A 22,330-nucleotide genomic window follows, 5' to 3' on the forward strand; every position below is an offset into this window, starting at 1 on the left:
TAAGAGTTTAATGCATTTATCAATTCATACTCAGACGTCAAGAGAAAGAGGCGAGAGGGGATTGTCAACCAGACAAATTCTTTTTGAACTGACAGATGCAGAGAGGATCTAAATCAAAAGGCACTTTTTGGACATCCGAAACACCACTTTGAAACACATCCAAACAGAGCACAAACTTAATCATTTTGGATAAAACTAACTATGTCCCCTCTAAGGATCATAGCAAGGCAAGGACATTTCATCACACTGGTGCTGCTGTCATGGGCCGCTGTGGAGGTGAGTTTTTGTGCTCTGTTTGATGGTTTGACGGAATGTGCATCATTATATGCTCATTATCTGACATTCAGGTTGACTATAATAAAATATTTGCCAATAAATGCAGCAAATTACCTTTACCATTTAGGATACATTAAAAAGTTTTACTGCTCTTTTATAAACTATGATTTGAGACCTTTATTGCTCAGTGATTTGAATAAAGTCATCCTGACGAATATACACTGGTTTAAAAATCGCTTAATCACAATGTCAGTTTTCGGTTGCAGATAAAAATTTTACATTAAGCATCTGTTACAGATAAAAGCATTTTAGTACAGGGAGTGATGGGGCATTCAATCCACTTTTTTGCCTTACTTGTGTCAGATTTTGGCTTACAGACCCAGTACTATTCTTGTATGTGGTCAAATATAGAGGCAGCATAAATTTATAACGACTTTATAGTGGCTGAGGAGGTTACTGCAATTAATCAACTGCTTCATTGCAAAACTATGGCATTTTAAATTCTTTCTTTTATTTTTTAAGTGAACGCAACTTATTAAACCTTTGATTTATGGGATGGAAGAAAGAAAAATATCTCATATAGTCTAGTGTATAACAATATATGTGCTTTCTCAGGTGCAAGGAGGCTGTCCACTGAAATGCTCATGTCCTTCCTCGCCCCCCTCGTGTCCTCCGGGTATCAGTTCGGTTCTGGACTCATGTGGGTGTTGTCGGGTCTGTGCCAGGCAGTTTAACCAGGACTGCAGCCCTAATGAGCCCTGCGACCACATTAAAGGACTGCGCTGCCACCTGGTGGCCGCTGGGGACCCTGACAGAGGCGTGTGTAGAGGTAAGAGGAATAAAGACAGTGCTGTTATTGTTAACTTACTACAATTAAAAAATCGATAGATAAAAAACATTATTAAAAAAGCCTAAAGTGATTTACTGGTGTTAGCTGGTTTAAGCAAACCAGTCAACAGACCAGAGAACTGGCATAACATTAGGCTGGTCTGAGATTATTTTTAAAACCGGTTTATAAACCCATAATTATATATAAAAAAAATAATAATCAATAAAAAAAACTGCACTTTTCATATTTATTAATGGTAACTGTGGCACTCGTGCTAATCAAGCAGTATTACTGTTAATTCTGCATGACGACTAGCTGAAGCTCAAGGTCGTCCTTGTGAGTTGGATGGACGGGTCTATCAGCACGGCGAGGACTTTCAGCCAACCTGTGAGCATCAGTGCACGTGTGTGGATGGAGTAGTCGGCTGCGTCCCACTGTGCCCACACCACATCTCTCTACCCGACTGGCGCTGTTCCCGCCGCCGCCTCACCAAACTCTCCGGCCGCTGCTGCCAGGAGTGGGTGTGTGATGATGACAACCGCATTGCTGAAGTGGATCCGTTGCCAGACGCACATCCACAAAAACACACAGACCTTACAGGCAACGAGTTACTTGTAGCTCCATCTACTTCTTGGGACAGCAGTGCAGGAGCCCCTTATCAAGGTAGATGAATAACATTGCCGTTAAAATTTAATGTAGCCTAACGCTATAAAGAAAAAAAAACAAAGAAACAAATGACATAATAATTTTTTTTATTTTAAAATTATTTTATTTTTTCCAAAATTTTGTTAAAGGAAAAATGAATGAATGAATGAATCATGATTATAAACACTGGCTATTTTTATATGGTTTTGATATGTTGCTCATAGTTTAGGAATTACAAGCTCCTTCAGCATATTCTTTTTTTCTTAGAGTGGATTTCATCCTCTAAGTCCCACCCCATCCTTCCACCCACCTGCTTACTGCAGGTCACTGATTGGTCCCCGTGCTCAGCCACCTGTGGAATGGGCGTGTCCAGCCGTGTAACCAATAGTAATCCTGAGTGTCGGCTTGTCAGTGAAACTAGGCTCTGTCAGATACAAGAGTGTGGCCTCAACCCTGCACCATCACTGAAGGTAAGTGGTGGCTGCAGTCAGATAGAATAAAAAAAATAATAATAATAAAAAAAACCTTTATTGTACCGTTATAAATTGATAAAGATTTTTTTTTTTAGTAGTAGTTATTTTATAAATATTTTCAACATTGTACCATCATTGAATGTAAGTGTTAAAAAAATAGATCTGTATCTGGGAATTCGATAAATAATATCATATTTTCTGGGGATACCATGAAGAATAAAAAAATAAATATAAAATTTAAACAATATCAATTTTAAACACTATATAATGATAGAATGAATAAATTAATACATATAATCATCTGCTTGTAGATTTTTACAATTTTAATAATATTAATAATTTTGATATTTTGATCTTGATGTTTGGTCAACGGCTTCTGTTGTGTTATTGAAGTAGAGTTCTCTCGCTCTCTCTTTCTCTTTCTCCTCCTCTCCATTCCTTTATTTAGAAAGGAAAGAAATGTCAGAGAACCACACGACCACTGAAACCTGTGCAGATCGTATTTGCAGGATGCTTCACTGCTCGCCGTTACCGGCCTCGTTCATGTGGATCCTGCTCAGACGGTCGCGTCTGTGTTCCCTCTGTGACACGTACAATCCGTCTACACTTTCACTGTCCCGAGCCAGAACAAGACGACTTTACCCGCAACGTCATGTGGATACACCGCTGCAGCTGCAGTCAAAGAAACAGCAGACAGGGCCTGACATCACAAGCAGAGTTCTTCAGTCTGCCAAATGATATACACACATACACACACGGACATTAGCTTAAGAACCCATTTAAAGGTATTTTCTCAATTTTCTACTGTAACCAATTTTCTGTGCAAATGTTTTAGTTCATTCATCAATACAACAGTAGTCTCAATATAACAATATAAATTATATATACATTGCTGTTATATCAGGTTTGTAGTGACACATGGAAAGAATTATGACTGTAAAGCTTGTTTGATTTGAGGAAAAGCATAGTATAATCCAAACCATACTAAATTACATACAAAGGCTAATAATTCAATATTCATACCCTTTTGTTGTATTCATAAAAACAGATTTTCTGTATATAGTGTACATATGTATTAATCCCACTGTACATATATGATTGTTTCTATTTTAGAATATTTAACAGACTTCAGTTCTTGTGAAGTGTCATATTCAAACCTCAGTTTTTTGAGGTGAATGGCAAATAATAAATATGGAGCAAATGCATTCATTTGTATAATTACAATAGTTTCATTTTGTAAAATAAAATTTATTACAGTTTACGTTTTGGCTTTGTGTTCTTTGTGTATGATATTGACAATAACAGTGAATAGAATAGAATAGAATAGAATAGAATAGAATAGAATAGAATAGAATAGAATAGACATGGAATTGCAATAAAAATTATGCTGTTTTAGCAATTATGTTATAATCATAAAAAAGATCTGTCTTCTAAATTACAAAATGTTCACTGATACCTTCATCAGAACACAACATGGCCAAGACAATTTTACTAAAGGACTTCAATGTTGCCACTATTAAATTTCCTCTTGTTCAGTTTCTCTCTGCTTTATCTCTGTCTCTTACTTTCACACAGACATCTAAAACTTTCAGCACTGCTATGACAGGGGAACAGGAAATGTCTGAATGTGTTGAGAATGTGCAGGATGGCAGGTGGAAATATGTGATGACTGTACAATCCCACAGAATACAGAAGATCTGAGCCACACACACTGTGAGCAGTTGTCACTCTTTGATTAGTCAGCATATGTTTTGTCTGCATGTCGGATAACACACACCGCTTATGACAGAATCTGTTAAATATGACACAGTCACAGTCTTCCATAGCTATGTTCTGTGTGTAGTTAAATCCAGTCTTAAGCACTTATTAAAAACGTTTCTGTATTTAACGGTTCTGTACTTGACTTCTTTATCTGAATACGCATAAAAACGTCTATTAAAATAGGGAAGCTATAAACAGATTTTGAGAGGCTACTTGTGTATCTGCTGTATTCAAGAGCTCCAGATTAAATGTAAAATTCGCGCCCTCTATTGGCTAAATGACACCTCAGAAGACGAAACAATAAAGAACTTCTCTAAAAGTGTATTCATTATCATATTCTATCACTGCATAGCATTAAACATGGATGAGTTAAGCTCCATTTAGCTCCATTTTATTATACATTTGTGATAAACGATAAAAATTCAACCTGAATGCAATATTATGTTTTTATAACACTATTCTTCACCATTCCAATAGAATTTATGAATAATGAAGGTACTTATGGATGGGCATATGATATGGCTAACTAAGCAAGACTATCATAAAGGAAAAAATGTTTCGGATTGACTAACGGCTAACGATACCAAAGAAAGATGTAGATCATTTCTAGCTACTGACCATAGCATAACAATTTAACCTTCTTGTCTAATTTCAACATCTAACCCCTTTTTATAGCCAACAGACCAAAATCCCCCCATTTTTACTTGTAGTGTGCTCATGAGAGAAAGAGAGAGAGGGAGAGAGGTTATCCAAAAGACAAAAAAGATTCTTAGTAAGACGCATCAAAGTAATTTCAACAATGAGAACTGGTCCAATACCCCAGTGTCCTCTGATTTTTTTCAGTATTCACAGTCTCTTCCTGTCAGCCTCTTTATCTCTCTCCCTCCCTGGCTTAGATATTTTCTCACCCATACTGATGTGCCCTGTCCATCTCTCGTGGTCTTCTCTCTGTCTATTTCCTTTCTCTATCTCATGCAAAGGGTTGATTTTCTATGAAACAATGGGGCCACCAGGGAGATGGGTACCAGGGGGTTGGGGGAAAGGAGGGGGGATACATTTACCTTTGTAAGAGTGGCATGGGGACTCCACAGTGTCTCATCAAAGACCAGTCTGCTCAGGTGATCCCCAAGCCAGAGTGTATATATGTCTAAGAGCTGCTTGCTTTGAAGTCTTTGTATGCAGAGCCTGGATTTGAATAGAATCATACTAGTCCCCCTTTTTTTAAAACAAATGGCATTGCCTTACATCAGAATAGAACTGGTAGATCCTTCTATGACCCATCTCTGACCCCTTCAATGTTCACTTAATTGTGTTCTCATGATACTAACGGGATAATGAGATTGGTTCTGCAGATTTAGCTGAGAAATAGGCTATGTAGCAAAATACACAATGAGCAAATTCAAAGGTAGACAGAATATCGTATATTCATAGTATATTCTCATTCTAGAGTAGAGAGAGAGAGAGCGAGAGAAAAAAAACAATTGGACAAACTTAGAAATGTTATTTATTTATTTATGCTTCTAGTTTAGCCTCGAGTCTAAACAAAATAGTTCATAGAATCCTCCACTAGATGTCGCTAGTCCCTTAATACATGAATAATAACACTATTGCCATCTCTTTTAAAGGCTAGACCCCAGTCTCTGTATGTATTGGGGCCTGGCATATGCATAGTTCCTGTGTATACATCTTAAAATAATGTTTGTGAACCATATACTAGGACATTGATACATAATTTGGAAACTTTCTAGTCTTAATAAATACAGCTTACTGGAGTTTGGATTCAATTATTGTTTGACATAATTTGTATTATTACTTTTTTTTAATCTGATAAATGTGATTCTGTCCTTCCTACATGAAAATAAAAATGTAGTACATCAAGTATTATATAATGCCTTTGCATTTTATTAGGCCAGGTTTTAAAAAGAAACACTAATTTTCATGCAACTTAAACTATGGACATACTACATAGTACAAAGAGAACAAAGGGAGGTATACGACTTCTTGTCAAATTGCGCTATTAACATTAACAACTGAGCATTGATTTTGCCTCGCAGGTGTGTTTAGTATTTGACAACGTAATGCACAGCATTTCCTAGTGGTAGCACTGCCTGTAAGTGAGAGGCCAAGGCCAGTTCATTTAAGCCTGTAATGGTAAATCAAGGTAAATTGGACAGCATTGCATTGGTTAAATAAAGATTTACGGCGCCAGAGGTAATTGGCTTTCCATCTTGGCCAGATGTTCGCAGCTTCGATCGTGCCGAGAGACGCAGCAAATATAAGGTGAGAGCACGTGGTAGTGTTCAGTTTAACAGCTGCCTGTTTTCCTCTCGCGTGAGCACATCTGTTATTTACACTGTCTGTTGTTGCGTCTATTGTCGGTTTCTTTATAGCTTGAGGCTACAGAAAACTGTCCGTTTGTTTAAGAGCGTAGGTGATTAATTAATACAGCTAAACGTAGCCGCGCCAGTCGTCAGTAGCCTTAAATGCTGTGGATAAAGACTGCTCTTAAGTCCTTTCGGCATAACTCAGCCGTGGTGATTATGGGCAATTTAAATTAGTTTCAAATAGTTTAAAGTTGCCCAAACAGCCATCCATCATCCTGTCAAATGCCACGCCCCCTCGCCGTCCATTGGCTGCGGAGGTTGCACCTATGGCTCGTCATCAAAGGAGTGACTTTAAAATGTTCTCCCTGTGAGTTCATGTGTAATTTCAGCGTGAACTGATGCCAGAAGCGAGATTTCGCAGCTCTTGGGAGGCTTTAGACATTAAGTCACAAGAAAGCGAGTTATAATAAGTTCTAGTTTTAGGAAAGCACCGCAAACATCATGTGCAGTAGCTCAACACTGACATGAGTCTGACGGCGGAGCGTTGAGGAACGATTGTGAAGTTTGTTGGAACAAGAGACACTCGGATTATCAAAAGCGCATTTCCTTTAACGCTTTCTGGGAGGACGAAAACAAAATACATACACAAATACAGCCAGTCTCTCACTGTTTAATACTTTGAGAGTGATCCCACCATCTTTTGACTTCTTTCCAGACTGCGTACAAATAACGGTGAGTGAAAACATACAATAAAAATGACATTAGGAGAGATTGTTTCAATATGGCTTTCTGTTTTAACACTTTGCACTTAAGTCTGTGCGTGTTCAGACACGCACCTCACAGCGTCTGCTCCTATAAGATGTCATTTTGTTGGTTTTTATCACACCTTTTGTAGTTATTTGTCATTTAGCTGCTTTATCTAATGCAATTTACTCCGCATTTACCAGAGCTGAGTTTCCCAAAATCGCAGACCATTAGTGGAAATAGATTGGGGTTGCAAGTTCTACTTTACAAGTTTAGCTATGGACCAAAAATTTTTTTTGTTTTATTTAGAGTTACATGAGTATTGTTTCTGTTATTTTTGAACATCTTAACCACAACATCGCCATCTTTTATAATCAAACTTTACATTGCGTAGTGCGTACTTTGGATGCAACTTCTGCGTACAGTAACTCGCACTCGGTGGCTTGATCTCAAATCATAGTGAGCTGCCAAGACAGCTGGGCTCAGTTGGGGACTAGGTTAAACGCTGTCTAGGTAGGCAGCACACTATGTTTTGAGACACAATCTTGGATGTATGCTGTCACCGGAGCGGAGAATTGTGCACAATGGGGAGTTGTGCGCGGAGTGTTAATTAAAAAGAGACCCGTTTTAATGAAACGGCGAAGCGTGTAGTTATAAGGCCCCAGAGCGCATTATTAAAAGAGAAGGATATACTGCTAATTTGTGGTGGTGCCAACCAGGGTTTGGTCATTTGCTCACTGGACTCGCTACTATTTTTAGAGGCTGCAAACCACGGCGTTAAGCTCATGCGTGTGCTTTTAATTATCAGCGACTCTCACTAGGTTTTTGCGCAGTTATTTGTTTTCTTAAGTTACAGTTACAACACAAGTCAATTTATATTGAAATAGCGAAATGGTTCGGTCGTTCTCTCGCGTTACCGAGTTTCTGTGGTGACCGTTGTTCTCAACAGACGGAACGCCCAACAAAAGGAAAAGTTGAGGCGCAACCATAAAACATAATACTGTGTTCTGAAGTCTCCTACTACACCATTAGGCTAGTAATTGATGATATGTGATTTGTCTCGTGGTGTAGACCCATCATTTGCTCCGTCAAGCCGACACCAATCCATCAGTCTGCGCTCGGTCAGCGACGGTATTGTGTTTCTCTTCATTAGCTTCTGTTTTTGCCTCTTATTTCATCAATCAGCCCGTTAGTCAAGTGGAACTGAACGAGCCTCTCCCTCTCTGACCTTTCTGATGACAGCGTTTAAATAACGAGAGAAAGAAGGAGAAGAGTTTGGTCTGTTTCCAGAGAAGCTCCTCACTTCTAATCTAGCAGTACCTGGTTGATCAGTTCAGTTTATACGTTGGGGAAAATAGGATGAATGCTCGACTTGAAGACTATATTTAATCTAATCTTGCTCCATTAAACTTATATAGGGTATAATTAACTAAGAAATGTGTCATAAGGAGTTAAAGTGAGTCTGCAGAGCTTTGATGACATTCTCCACCTGTTTATCTCATTGCCAGAAGTGTTGGCATATATCAAATTCTTTGATAAATTCTCCCATCGATGTACAGCTGTGCTCATAAACCACCTATTTGGCCAGATTTGCCTGTTTTAATTTAGCAGTGACCTTTAAACAAACCTTGCATTCCTCTTATGCAGTATGTATGCCATATTTTGGCTTGCCTTCTGAGTCAGGAATTGGTCATAATAACTCAGTGCAGACTGCCAAAGATGTAGGCCTATAGCGTCACAAACTCCTGGTACCCAGTGATAACACACTACATTAAGCCTCATATCTTAAAAAAGGTTGTCGCCAAACGTTTCCTGTGAAGGATTAACTTACCTAAGTTATTAGAGGGATAATGTAATTGTTCTGTATTGAAACAGCCAAGCCTCAAAGCGTGTGATATTCCCCCAGGGTCCCATTCGGCTGCATTGTCTCTCTCGCTCTCAGGTCTGCAGGAAAGGGATGATTAAAAAATGGGGGATTTGCATTTTCATGAAATTAACTGCTGCAAAGTTATTTGGCAACCTGCTTTGGAATGGCACTTCTGCAGGTGTGGGAATGACAGTCTGTGGTGCTTGTTACCGGTGTCAGTTATGGGGAAAAGGTCCTGAGGCAAAATCTGTTTGTGTAGGAGCGCTGAATAAATTTACTTTTGATTCAAGTTTATAGTCTCGTACAGCTGATCCCAATGCATTTAATAAGATATCAGGCTCGTAGTTCGTGTGAGACTTACAAATATGCCATACTCTGACATGACAATGAAAAGATTAGAGCTGAGGGTGTTGGAAATTGGTTTAAACTGGTGCCTGGCAAATTCTCCAATAAGAATTCAGTCATGTAGGTTCATGTCAGTTTGGGATACTCGTGTTTGTGGAGGAAATGCTTACGCAGTGCTCTGAGCATTGTACTAGACCTGCTTGGTTAGTTTTATCAGGTAAGGTGAGGGAATGTAACCCACTTACGTGCAAAAGATATCTCTTTCCAAGTTATTTTACTACAGCATGGTAGAAGACTAGCTAGGTATGCAGGAGCTAAGCCATTAAGGGCCTTATAAGTAAGTAATAATATTTTGTAACTGATACGGAAATTAATAGGTAGCCAGTGCAGAGACTGTAGTATTGGGGTAATATGATCATATTTACTTGACCTGGTAAGGACTCTAGCCGCTGCATTTTGGACTACCTGTAGCTTGTTTATTGAGGATGCAGGACAAGCAGCTAGCAGTGCATTTTTTTTATTTATTTATCCTTTATTTAGCCAGGAAAAAATCCCATTGAGATATAATAATCTCTTCTTCCAGGGAGACCTGGTCAAAAACGGGCAGCACACATTACAGGACACATAAATAAGTCCAACAAATCAAAAATAGATCTCAAGAAAAAACATTTACAAGACTCTTTAAATGTATGAATACAGAATAAATTTAAAAAGTACTCAAAGATGGCACAGAGTTATTGTAACTCTAATTTCAATACATTTTGTAGGTCGTTCCAAACCCTGGGGGCATAAAAAGAAAAAAGCATGCTTTCCAAATTCAGTGAATACTCTTGGGACTTTTAAACAAAAAAATGCAGCTGCGATCTGGTACCATAACCATTTAGTATAAAAAGTTAAAAATTTTGTAATGTATGATGGTAATGTTACCAAGGAGTGCCTGTTGCAATAAATACATACATGTGTAAATTTTCTCCTATGATACAAAGAGAACCATGATAAAGATTCATACAAAATACAATGATGCGTACGGTATTCTGCACCACATACAAAACGTAACGCTGCATGATAGACAGAGTCCAATTTTCTTAGTACAGAGGAAGCTGCATGCATGTAAACAAGATCACCATAGTCAATTATTGTTAAAAAAGTACTCTCAAACCAGTTTCTTTCGGGCCTCATAGGGAAAAACAATTTTTAAAACGATAGAAAAACCCTAGTTTTGATTTAAGCTTCTTCACAATTGATCAATGTACATTAAATGCTAATTTTTCATCTAGCCATATACCTAAATATTTATAGGAACCGACTCTTTCAATTTCTGAACCACATAAAGTTGATATTCTTATGTCTGTATCCTTACGGTGAGTGCGGTTAAAAATCATATATTTTGTCTTCTTTGTCTTCATTACAATAGTCCAGTCTAGAGGTCATGAATGCATGAACTAGCTTTTCTGCATCAGGAACAGGTAACATGTTTCGTAGCTTGGCAATGTTTCTAAGATGGAAGAATGCTGTTTTTGTAACGTGGGAAATATGATTTTCAAAAGACAAGTTACTGTCTAATATAACACCCAGATTTTTGACTGTAGAGGAAGTAACAGTACATCCGTCTGATTGCAAATTGTAATCTACGAGATTCTGTGTAATTCTACAGATTGCTAGCTTTAGGATTTCCACTTTTTTCTTTTTATTGCATAAACTGTGTGTAAGGTGTTTCCCCAAAAACCTGTTTCATCCTCTGTATCTTCCAGAATTCAAAGGGATTATAGTTCCCCCCCCAAAAATGAATATATTACATTTAATCTGTCATGTTGTTCCAAAACTGTATGACTTAAGGCTGGAATACACTGCATGACTTTTAAAATCTGAAATAATTTTAAAACACTAGGCATTATAAATTTGTAACTTTGTAAATGGCAACTGAGGAAAAACTAGGGATAATACACCAAACGACTAAAACATTACCAGACTTTCAAGTTTTTTTTCCCGAACAAAATAAACTTATGCAGAACACTCGCCTCATTGCTTGGAGACACACAACAAATAAAAACAAAAATCATCTCAAAATATCAAACATTTTTGATATCCTAAGAATGGGAAGATTCATAGTCTGAAGCTAAAAATCAGATTCTGTGCCCATCGTGCACTATGCAATTTTCTGTGAAATCTGTGAACTCAGACTGCCCAAAATTCTGCAGACTGGCTTTGACTTTCTGCAACCAGCATCAATTTGTCTAGACTATAAATCGGGGCAAAAATCTGGACAAAAGTTGTGTAGTGTAATCCAGCCTTTACTTTCTTCAGTGTAACATAAAAGAATATATTTTAAAAGTACGGACAAAACAAACAATTAAAAAAAACATGATAAATCTTTCAAAAATTTTGGGAAAAACAACATGAGGGTAAGTAAATGATGACAGAATTTAAATTTTTATGGTAACTGTCCCTTTAGGAACCTATTGTACCTGATGTTCATGCATCTGTTTGTGGGAAAGAGAATGGTGGCCGATATCTTATGTCTGACACAAGGCTAGGAAGACAGATAGGACCTGAGGAAAGCATTCCCAATCCTTTAGAGCAAAGCACAAAGAGCTTTCCTGTTGCTTTCCTCTCCTCTTTTGACCCCTGGTCGACCCTACCAATCAGCAGGGCTCAGTTATGACCTCTAACCTGGCGTCCATCTCCAGTCTGCTGCCGACTGACCTCTCCTTCAGAACAACAGAGGAAGGAAATAACAAGTGATATAGCCTCAGCCAGATGTCCATACCCTCTTCCTTACATTGCTGCTGCCATCCAAAAAGAGAAAACTGCACCGTCTGGTCCTCACAGGATTTTGCTGAGGTTTTCCAAATGCAGCAGCGAAGCTCGCTTTGTGTCTGTTCAGAAAACAATGCAGAGACACAAAGTTATTTTTAGAAATAAAATGTGCAAGCATTTCCAAATGTGTTTGAGCATATGTATTGTGCCTCGAGTCTGAATGTCTTTTGGTTAGTTGGACAGTCTAACCTTCTCAAACCACAGACTCCGTGCTATTTTAGATAATGTAAGAAAAGGTAATACTGGCCTGAAGCTAGACATACTAAAACTGTACTAGTATGTGTGTGTGGTGAGGATGGTTAGTGGTTAGTCTGAATTCATCCTTCTGGAAGTGCATATTGAGAGCGGGAATAGTTTGCTTTCCTGCAGGGAAACGGCTGGTGAACAGTAACTCATCAAGGGAATACACTTGACATAAGTGAAAACATACTCAAACTAAAATCATCAGACAGGGAATGACAAATCAGCTACACTTTCATTTGGAAAACATCATTAACAGTGGTTGGTGTTGTGATTGAGTTCTCATGTTGGTTGAAAGCTGTTTACCACAAGGCATACCAGCTACAAACTAGAACATATCATTAAAAAAAGAAAAGGAGTTGGAGTTATTTTTTGTTTTGAATGGTAGAGTGAGAACCGTTGTAAACCAAGGTCATGTTTATAACATCTCATACAGTTAAGGATAACTGATTCTAGATCAGCATTCTTATTTGGAGATATGACCTCAGATCAGCATTCACACTCTGAGACTGCATACTCTGAGAGGGAACAGACTTTAGTTTGTCCTTATGGTTCTAGTTACTGCCATTTGAGAGCAGCACTGCCTCCAGCTGGGCTTGATCTCCACTCATATTTGCAATGAAAGTTCTGGAAATGAGCTGTAGATATAAACTGATAATGATAAGGCAGATATAAAAATCTGTGGACTACATCATTTCCATTGAATCGCCTGCAGCATGAGTTTTATTATAGTTCCGTGGCAATGATATTGCACTTTAAGATTTGTATTATTATTCTTTTTTTTTTTTTACTTTTAACTGTAACTTTTCTTGGGGTAGTTTATTGAACATCCATTATGTTTGTACAAACATATTTTGAATGCATTTATTATTAATACAGATTTAATGTGTTGTTCATAATGTTGCTAAATATTGTTAATAAAATATCACATTTATAACATTGTTATGGTGGTCATAGGTTGTTTAGCAGTGCTTGTTTAGAAATGGCTTCATCCGTTACTCATTCATTTCAATAGCACCCTGGATCTCGTGCTAAGAGAGAGTTGTTTTCTGGACACGTCTTGTGTACCTCTGTACTGGTGAAGCTCTGCCAAGACATACGGAGAAGTTTGCTTTCTGTTTGTCATCAGTCATCTGTTTGCTTTCAGCTTCATTAACAGTTTATGGTATAGACCACTTCAATTTTTGCACTGCACTGTGGGATAAAAATATGTTGTTATGCAGTTCTGCTGATTATTGTTCCCTTTGAGTGGGAACCTTATTTACTTTTTATTAATTTTCTCCCAGCCAGCAAAAATTTTGCAGAATAAGTTTGGTTCCACTGTGTTACATAAAGAAAATAAGTTAAATGTTATAACTGACTATTTATTAGGAATCATTACTTAAAGAAAAAATGACGATACGATATCTACTGTTGGAGGGTTGCATTACTGTTGTTGTGAGCTGACTGGTTGCTACTCTAGTGAACTTATAAGAGTATGAATTTTCCTCATTCAGAATACTAAAGAATGGTGGTAAACAACAAACATCTTTTTATATGCAATAAAATGAATGTTACAAAACAAGAACCTAATGGTGACTAGAGCCACAGAGAAATAAAACAGCAAATAGAAACCACATTATGTATTCAACTGGCAATGCATTCTGGGAAAATTTACAATAGAATACGACATTAGTCATTTTTCTGTTCTTGGTTACTGTTATAAACTCTACATTTTTCATTGTTTCCCCTTCTTTCTTTCTTTCTTTCTTTCTTTCTTTCTTTTATATGAATTGTTATTATAATCCCAATTGGTCAGTCAGTTTTATCCTTTTATCTCTTGTCTCTGGATGGGACACTGAAAATGCAATCAGCAACAAGGCGAGAAATATATCTGTCCCATTATTCTGCTATGATGTGTCCTGATGATAATGTATTATGAAGATTTGTGTGAAGAGGTTTGGAGGAACATCTCTAACGGCTGATCTTCTGATAGTGGTAGTACTATGCCTCTGGATAACACAGGCCAGATCTGCTGATTTACGAGTTTCTCCGCTCTATCCCGCAGGCAGGCGATGGTGAACAGCCGCGTGGAAACCACCGCCGTTGCAGTAACAGGAGGTAGTGGCGGGGCAGTGCGCTCCTGTGCAGGCTGTGGAGGTGGGATCTCAGATCGCTTCCTGCTCTTCTCCATGGATCGGTACTGGCACACGCGTTGCCTCAAGTGCTCCTGCTGCCAGGCTCAGCTAGGAGAAATCGGCAGCACCTGCTTCAGCAAAGGAGGAATGATCCTCTGCAGGAACGATTACATCAGGTACTAAAAGAAACGGGCAGACTGGGATTTGGTTGGACTGATGCGGAAATGCTGAATAAGAGCAAATAAATGATGCTTCTGGTCACAGCATCAGGCATAATGTGTTACACAAGAAAAACAGGAAAACTGTGGATTTTACTGGGACAAATCAATAATATGTCATTGATTTGTGAGCTTGATCTTTGTTAGTAGTAGTATATTTAGAAGGGCGTTAAAAATCTGTGTTTGGTATTTATTTTGGCCTAAATAGAAGAAAATAGATAAAACCACCAAATCTCGCATAAACAGCCATTTTTATAATGTTACTTATCTTGCACGATTTTTGGTCGAACAAGGATCTTATATTTATTATTTAGTATTTATTTTGACCAAAATTATCATTCTGAGTTTAGGGCAAATTTAAATGAGTAAACAAAATGTTAATTTGTCCATTTGAGAAAAAATATTTTATCTGAAATTAGCAGATTTTGTTGGGATGAATGTAGAGCATTGTCTGTCGTACTGATATTAGACATCTTTTCTGAGGCCACACATTGGAGTACATGTTACTGTGTAAACTGTACAAGAAAAGGACAAGAAAAGTTGACAGGAAGTGTGCGGGTGCTTGTAACATGGCATCTGGAGCAGCAAAAATTCCTCAAAGGCTCCCCACATGTTTTTCATGTGCTGTACACCACTTTAGACTCAAACCATAGTGTTTAACCACATCAAATTAGAAGTCAACTCAGAATTGTCATTATGTTATAAATTTTGACCAGTCTACAAAACAACTGTAACCTTATTTTGCAAACCCTAAAAATCATTCGTTTATTTTTCTGGCGGTTTTCGCTGGGGTCTATGATTGTTCGAATGTCTGTATGATGATTACATAGCTCTTTGATTGAATTTGGCCTCTATTCCCTTGTATATTTTGAGCTGAAGGCATCAGAGGTGAGGAGATTAGATTTGTTTATAATCACTGAGGCTTTGAAATTGACCTCTGTGTGTTTGGATGTGTTCAGTGATGCATTGGTCCATGACGGCACGGCATTGTTGCCTGTTAGACCCACACTGGTCTGTTTGGACCTCAACCAGGGATGTCTGACTATTTGGCATTGCCACGCAGATGCTTTTTTTTCCTTCTTTTTTTGCCTGTGATTGCTGTAGAAGTGCCAGAGATGCTTGCTGAAAAGTCAAACAATCTCAGATCCCAAAATCGAAAAGAAACTGTGCAGACTTGCCATATTTGAAATATTACAGATACAGAACAGCTGTGATGGTTAATTTTACAGATTGTACAGTTAATTGTAATTGTAAACTGTAAGTTAACGTACAGATTGAGTTTAAAGCAACTGACAAACTTTTCAGTTAGACCCATGTTATTATACTAATAATATATATAAAATGTAAGATTATATATTGTATATATTATATAATGTATTAAAATTATTATTAACATATTTATATATTTATTAACATTAAATTATATGAATTTATTTTATACATTTAATTTAAATATTATATGTGTGTGTGTGTGTGTATATATATATTTATATGTGTGTGTGTGTATATATATATATATATATATATAATATCATTTTTATATATATACTTTCTTAATAATAATATTAATAATATAATTTAATATATATAATATAATATACTATTTATACTGGTTATATTGTATACATTTTGAATTAAGATTAAATTGATTTATTATTATTAAATAAAGTTATATATTAATGATTCATATTTATTTTATTACTATTATTATTATTATTATTATTATTATTATTATTACACCTATATACTATAAAAAATGAGCATGTAGGAATGGCTCAACTGGTGAAAAATATATAAAACAAATAATTATTATATTATTGTTGTTGTTGTTGTTGCTTTATAATGCAATATATTATACATTGTATCTATTTTTTAACAGTTCAGGCAACCTATGATCAGTTGTTGTTTTATAACAACTTTGGGTTCAACTGAGAAAGACTTACTTTTTAGTAAAGGACATCTCTTATAACTCTGTAATTCGGCAAACATGTTTTACGTGTCAAGGGTGGTCTTATGGATATTTCCTTTAAGAGTGCATGTAAGGTGTGCTCAATCTGCAGTGTATTAAATATGTATAATACAGCTAATCAAAAGGGCAGAGCTTCATTACTAAATGACACAGTGTGGAGCCTGAGGTCTGATAAAAGTCGGGTGCATTAATTAGGGAGAACAGGGCTCCTTTCTGCAGTCTCTTATTAAATTACTGTTTGGATTAAGATCAAAAATTCATTACTGCAGTTATTCAGAGCTGGGACAGTGATAGCCGAGCAGGGGTTAAGAAAGATAGAAGAGAGAGAGGGCAGGGGGAAGAGGAGAAAGTGAGGCAGTGAGAATTAGCTGCCAAACTGGTCTGGTTACCGTCACAATAAAGACCCCAGAGAGGGAGCAGAAGAAATGTTTCCTACTGAAACATGACTGTGACATGGTGGCTCCAGGTGTTTTGAATGAAAACAAGTTGTTTGTGTGCATGTGTACAAGTGGAATGCGTGTTGTTTGTGTGCATCTGAGTTTTATCTCTATATGAGCGTGTGTGTAGATGCGTTTTTTTTTTTTTTTTTTTTTGTTTTTTTTTTTTTGATCTTATAGAGCGCGACTTGAACTCATTTGAGTGTTCTCTTAAAATTGCCCATAACAACCTCAAGCTTAGGCAGCAGAGTAATCAACTGCACCCTAATTAGAAGCCAAGGGTGGATCAGGGGCTGCTATAGCCACCCCCCACCCATTGCCACCAATTACACTGCCACTCCAGATTAGCTGATAGGCTGCAGTCTAGGACTAGAGGAGTTTGGTGCCCTGCCATCCTAGCAACACACACTCACAAACACACATTGCAAAGCACTCCAACTTCAAGCTATGGATGTATAAATAAATTTCCCCAACTATGGAAGGAAAAGTGGATCAGTGCGAGCCAATTTATTTTCTGGGTGATTTGTTTGTGCAATATGGGACTTTCAACTGATCTCTTGTAACTCTTTAATTATTATTAAGTAATTAATTCATTGTTGTTTTACCCCCAACTATGCAGGTTGTTTGGTCACAGTGGAGCCTGTAATGCGTGTGGACAGTCTATCCCTGCCAGTGAGATGGTGATGAGGGCCCAGGGTAACGTCTACCATCTAAAGGTGAACCATAGCCTGTTAGCAAACACTAACACATTGTCAGTATTTAAAAAGATTAATGAACGATACAAGTGTCAATAGGTTCCTTTTTTTAGCTCAGAATTTTGAAACTAAATAAAACTTAATGGAATGATGGACTTCTTTCTGGTGACATATTCTAGACTTATCCAATAATTCTAACACCTAAACCCCGCTCCTTTCTTACAACGACTGCAAACTCACATTTACTGATGGATAGAACCAACAAGTCCCTGATCAACACTTTTTTTCTTTTTGTTTCTTTTGACGGATGTACGTCACTATACGGAAGAAAAAATATGTCGCTACATTTGTTACATCATAACTTTATCTGACAACTATAAGAAACAAACAAGTTAAAGACCATTTTCACACTGCTGAATCTGGGAAAAGATGAGCCAAACCTGTCTATCACAGGACAGGTCATAGACAGAATTACTCAACATCGAAACTTGTATAGTTACAATTTCTGAACCAATCCCAAACACGAGGGAATTTGTTTTGTATGTTCTAATTACCTAATTCCCTTTGACACTGGCATGTAGGCCAGCAGGAATTGCTCAACATAAGCTTGAGTCAGTGCCTCACAGTTAGATTTATGAAATTTTGCTTCTTTTTGCGTAGTGCATTGCAACTCCCTTAAGACTGGAAAAAGTTGAAAGACTGAAATGCATAATTCTTGGAAAACGATGACTTGGACCCACAAACCTTATCTCCAGAGTGAGAATTCGAGAGATTATCATATTAATCTGTGTGTTTATACTTCACATTATTTGGCTGGAATGGAAACATCTGTAAAGACTTGAAGTAGCCTTTTTTGGGGGAAATATATTTCTCTTTGAATTGTCAGCTGAAGTCTTGCATTTACTGAACACTGATAGCAGGATAGTCTCAAGAGACGCCAACCAAAACTCATCAACTAACCGTTTTCCCAACTGCGCCACACATTCCTTCTTAATTATAGTGGTGTAGGTGTCAACCTGTCTTAATAATATTTGATTGGAAAAGGAAACCATTCCCTGATTAAGCTGAGTGGATCAGTTTGGTTTCCCAGTGGTCCATGTTTGCATAAGTTTGCAAAATTGGGTAACTACATCCTGACAGAATTTCTAATTTGTGAGTATCTGAAGAAATGTGAGCTTGGAATATAATTGATTTTTTTCAAACACTTTTCCCCCCTCATTCTTCGAACAGTGGAAAAATATTTATCTAAAGTACTTTATATATAGGACTATTTATATGTACGACTTTCTTTATTAAATCATATCATATCTGAAAATATGAAAGATATGAAAGAAAAGATGTCGCTACTTCCATTTCCTCTCAACTTTAATAATTTTTTAGCTTAATTGACTTATTTAATAACACATGAGACTTCCAGTGAAATAAATCTTTGCTTTGTTTTTCTTCTCACCACAGTGTTTCACTTGTGCCACGTGTCGAAATCGCTTGGTGCCTGGTGACCGATTTCACTATGTCAACGGCACCATCTTTTGTGAACATGACCGACCAGGTGGAGCTTTGCTCAGTAGTCACCTGACCCCCCTGCAGAGCAACACCCTCCTACCCGACCAAAAGGTATGATATAAACACTGCGACTTGATAAGAAATCTTTGTGCAAACCTATTAGTGTCAATGATATCCCTCAACTTGCATTTAAAGCTGTAACTTTAAGTTACTTTAACAAATTTGTAAATGTAAACTTGTACCAGATAATAGAAAACCATTTGATAAAAATGAAGAGGGATTGCTATACTGCATTATTTTTCCTATTTAGAAAACAAACTGATCGACTATTTGATCTTTGTACACAGGTGTGCTGAAAAAACATGGATTTAGAATTTGCGGTGTGCCTTTTCTTCGTATTTTTCCTCACATCTTTTCTTCAATCTATCATTGTGAAAGTCCACCCACACCCAGGATCTTCCACCCCACTTTCGTGCATCCAGCCACCTTAGAAGAAGAATTCAGAACAACGCAAGTACTGTGAGTCACTTGCGAGACAATCACCCCTAACGAGGGAAACGTAATCAAAGTCACCGAATCTGAAAATCATCATATGCACTGAGATTTGGTCTGTCTGGTCATGGCTGGGATGGCCTGACTCTGAAAGGCTTAGACTCTTAAAGAGCAGCTAATTAAAGCTGGGGTGATGCTCAACATGATTTTGTTCCCTTTTGAGAAGTTTCTCAATAAATGTTGTAAACATTACCTGACATTGTGGACTGCGGGGGTCTGTGGATTATGATAGATATCACTACTTGCCCACTAAATGACATCCATAGATCAAAAGACTGTTAAAACTCGCAGTTTGTTTCAGTGGTGGTTGCCTTTTGCTTACTGGCTCTTTTCAAGTTAAGTGTAATTTTATTCTATCTTTTTTTAAAACGCTCTGTCATCTTTGGTGCCTAAAAAACCTTTTTATGTCCAGTTTTTCCTCCTTTGTCATTTACTTCCTATTAGCAAGTAATCATACACATGCACAGTACAGATACGTGAACATGTATTGTTTTGTCTATTTGAGTTTATGACATATGAAGCACTCTTTTTGAAAGAGTCGTAGACTGCAGAGGAAACAGCAAGGTTTTTTTTTCCATGGTTTGGTAGAATAAATTATATGTCTGTATGCATATTCTCTAATAGAGACTGCTATTCAGTGTCTGCCAAGACTTTTGGGAGAGTGAGAGGGATGGAGAGTAAGTTGTACATATTTCATGTGCTGTTGTATTGTGTTCAATGGTTGACCTGTTTCCTTGTGTCCTCTGTTTAAATGGAGGAGCATTCAAACAATGAGATATCTGTAAAAGAAAAAAATAATTAAATAACTATAATCATCACAAATGCCGTCTTGACATCTCTGCTCAGTGTACATCAACATTTGATGGTTTTGGCTCGGTGTGTTGGACTCTCATTGGAAGTCGAGACGGCTCTCCAATAGTCCTTGGCCAAAAACACGGTTCATTACCTCCAGATTTCAACACAAACTCTTGCATCTGCATCATTATAGAAAGTAATGAAAGGCATTTGAGCTGGCACTTTCTCTTTCTCCTGCCGAGATTTCAATCTGCAGGTCTTGTTAAAGGAAGGTCTTGTGCATCTTTGTGAACATCGCTACAGAAATGAACATTAGATTCCCACCCTTTTCTTTCATCTGGCTCTCCTCTCAATATTTCATTTACTTTTTCAAAATCTGCCTTTTTCTGATCTGATTTGCTCAGGTTTGAGAAGTTTTCTCATGGCAATTCTGGTAATTGCCTTTTGGCATTAAACTCCCCCCATATCTTGTTTATTTAATTAGCTAATTAAACCCATCACTCTTTTTTTCAACTAACTTTGGCCTGCAATCACAAGGTGTTCCTTTCCAATTTACGATTAATAAAAAAAAGTTCCTTTCCCATGCGTTTCTTATGAGAAAAATGGAAGCCAAGCATACCTCGTTATGGCTGTTGGTTTGTGTGTATATGTTGGGAAGGGGGTGAAAAAGCCAGCTGTGACTTTTCACATTGAAGAATTCTGTGTGTTTGTGGAGTCTTTAAATGTGTTAGATCACATTGAAAAACATTCAGTGTGCTTTCTTTATATTATAGTATAGTATAGTATAGTATAGTACAGTACAATACTCTGGGGGTGAGAAAAAGGTACCAGAGGATACAAAATAAAAGATTTGTATTTATTTTTCACCACAGTGTTAGTAGTTCTTTGTACATTAAATATACAGCAACAGCAGCATATATTGTGTGAAGCAGGTACTTCTTACAGGGATCATATTTGGGGGTTTGTGGCATCAAAAAGGTAAAAAAATAAATAAAATAAAAATTATAATAAAATAACATCACTGTTATCACTGTCAGAGCAAACATAAATCAGGAAAAGCAGCTTGAAATGAAAGCTGTTGTGTGGTAAACCAATTAAAATCATTTGGAGGTTCTCATAAAGCCAATCTGGCAGCCCATGCATCCTGACATCCTGAGACCATGTACTTTAAATTCGGTGCTTCATAAATATTCTGTGGCCTGAGATCATTAAAAAAAAAATAGAAGAGAAATTCATTAACTTATGCAAATGATTCTAATTGCAATTATCTCCAAAGCTTGATAAGTGAGAAGAGGGGATAGCAAATCTCAAAAATAAATAAATAAATAAAAATATATATATAATATATATATATTATATATATATATATATATATGTATGTATATGTATATGTATATATATATATATATATATATATATATATATATATATATATATATATATATTCCTTGGCCATTCGAGGAGCTATTTGCATTCAAACGGATCATGCTTCAACTGTGCATTTCTAATTAGTCTGACATATTCAAAAGCCAATTAACAGTTTCTCAAATCAGAACTTTACCACAAGGTTTTGCCAACTTGTAAAGGAAGGAGAAACTAAATTTTTAAGTGCACTGATTTCGTGAAGCCCTTGTCTGTGAGGATATGCATGTAGCCCCCCCCCCCCTTTAATTCACTAATTAATCAAATTAACACATGCAAATTGGTGTAATTACATTGTTTC

The 22,330-nt window shown here is 37.0% G+C and overlaps 2 protein-coding genes across 3 annotated transcripts; both read left to right on the forward strand.

Annotated features, from left to right (window-relative positions):
- On the forward strand, positions 1-3,483 carry LOC109061965 (CCN family member 1-like). The gene is made up of 5 exons (XM_042756303.1): positions 1-276; positions 892-1,105; positions 1,421-1,768; positions 2,018-2,220; positions 2,672-3,483. The coding sequence occupies exons 1-5, from the start codon at positions 202-204 to the stop codon at positions 2,987-2,989; spliced, it is 1,158 nt and encodes a 385-aa protein (XP_042612237.1). The 5' UTR covers positions 1-201; the 3' UTR covers positions 2,990-3,483.
- Positions 3,484-6,668: 3,185 nt separating this feature from the next.
- On the forward strand, positions 6,669-20,630 carry LOC109061967 (LIM domain transcription factor LMO4-B-like). 2 transcript variants are annotated; one of them, XM_019079048.2, is made up of 5 exons: positions 6,672-7,040; positions 14,369-14,614; positions 17,682-17,778; positions 19,213-19,371; positions 19,608-20,630. In XM_019079048.2, exons 2-5 carry the CDS (start codon positions 14,376-14,378, stop codon positions 19,614-19,616), a joined length of 504 nt encoding a protein of 167 aa, XP_018934593.1. In that variant the 5' UTR covers positions 6,672-7,040; positions 14,369-14,375; the 3' UTR covers positions 19,617-20,630. The 2 variants fall into 2 exon arrangements, with proteins under 2 accessions (XP_018934595.1, XP_018934593.1); XM_019079050.2 differs by lacking the exon at positions 19,608-20,630 and having other exon boundaries at positions 6,669-7,040; positions 19,213-19,377.
- Positions 20,631-22,330: the final 1,700 nt, after the last annotated feature.

Source organism: Cyprinus carpio, chromosome A5 (assembly GCF_018340385.1).
Source record: "Cyprinus carpio isolate SPL01 chromosome A5, ASM1834038v1, whole genome shotgun sequence".
In the NCBI taxonomy this organism is placed as follows: Eukaryota; Metazoa; Chordata; class Actinopteri; order Cypriniformes; family Cyprinidae; genus Cyprinus; species Cyprinus carpio.

What these genes read in the sequence shown, in the direction of transcription:
- LOC109061967 (XM_019079048.2), top strand. Translation starts at nt 14,376, where the DNA reads ATGGTGAACAGCCGCGTGGAAACCACCGCCGTTGCAGTAACAGGAGGT. An exon ending in TGCAGGAACGATTACATCAG is followed by an intron (nt 14,615 to 17,681) that starts GTACTAAAAGAA and finishes CCAACTATGCAG; the next exon opens with GTTGTTTGGTCACAGTGGAG. An exon ending in GTAACGTCTACCATCTAAAG is followed by an intron (nt 17,779 to 19,212) that starts GTGAACCATAGC and finishes TTCTCACCACAG; the next exon opens with TGTTTCACTTGTGCCACGTG.
- LOC109061965 (XM_042756303.1), top strand. Translation starts at nt 202, where the DNA reads ATGTCCCCTCTAAGGATCATAGCAAGGCAAGGACATTTCATCACACTG. An exon ending in TGTCATGGGCCGCTGTGGAG is followed by an intron (nt 277 to 891) that starts GTGAGTTTTTGT and finishes GTGCTTTCTCAG; the next exon opens with GTGCAAGGAGGCTGTCCACT. An exon ending in TGACAGAGGCGTGTGTAGAG is followed by an intron (nt 1,106 to 1,420) that starts GTAAGAGGAATA and finishes CATGACGACTAG; the next exon opens with CTGAAGCTCAAGGTCGTCCT.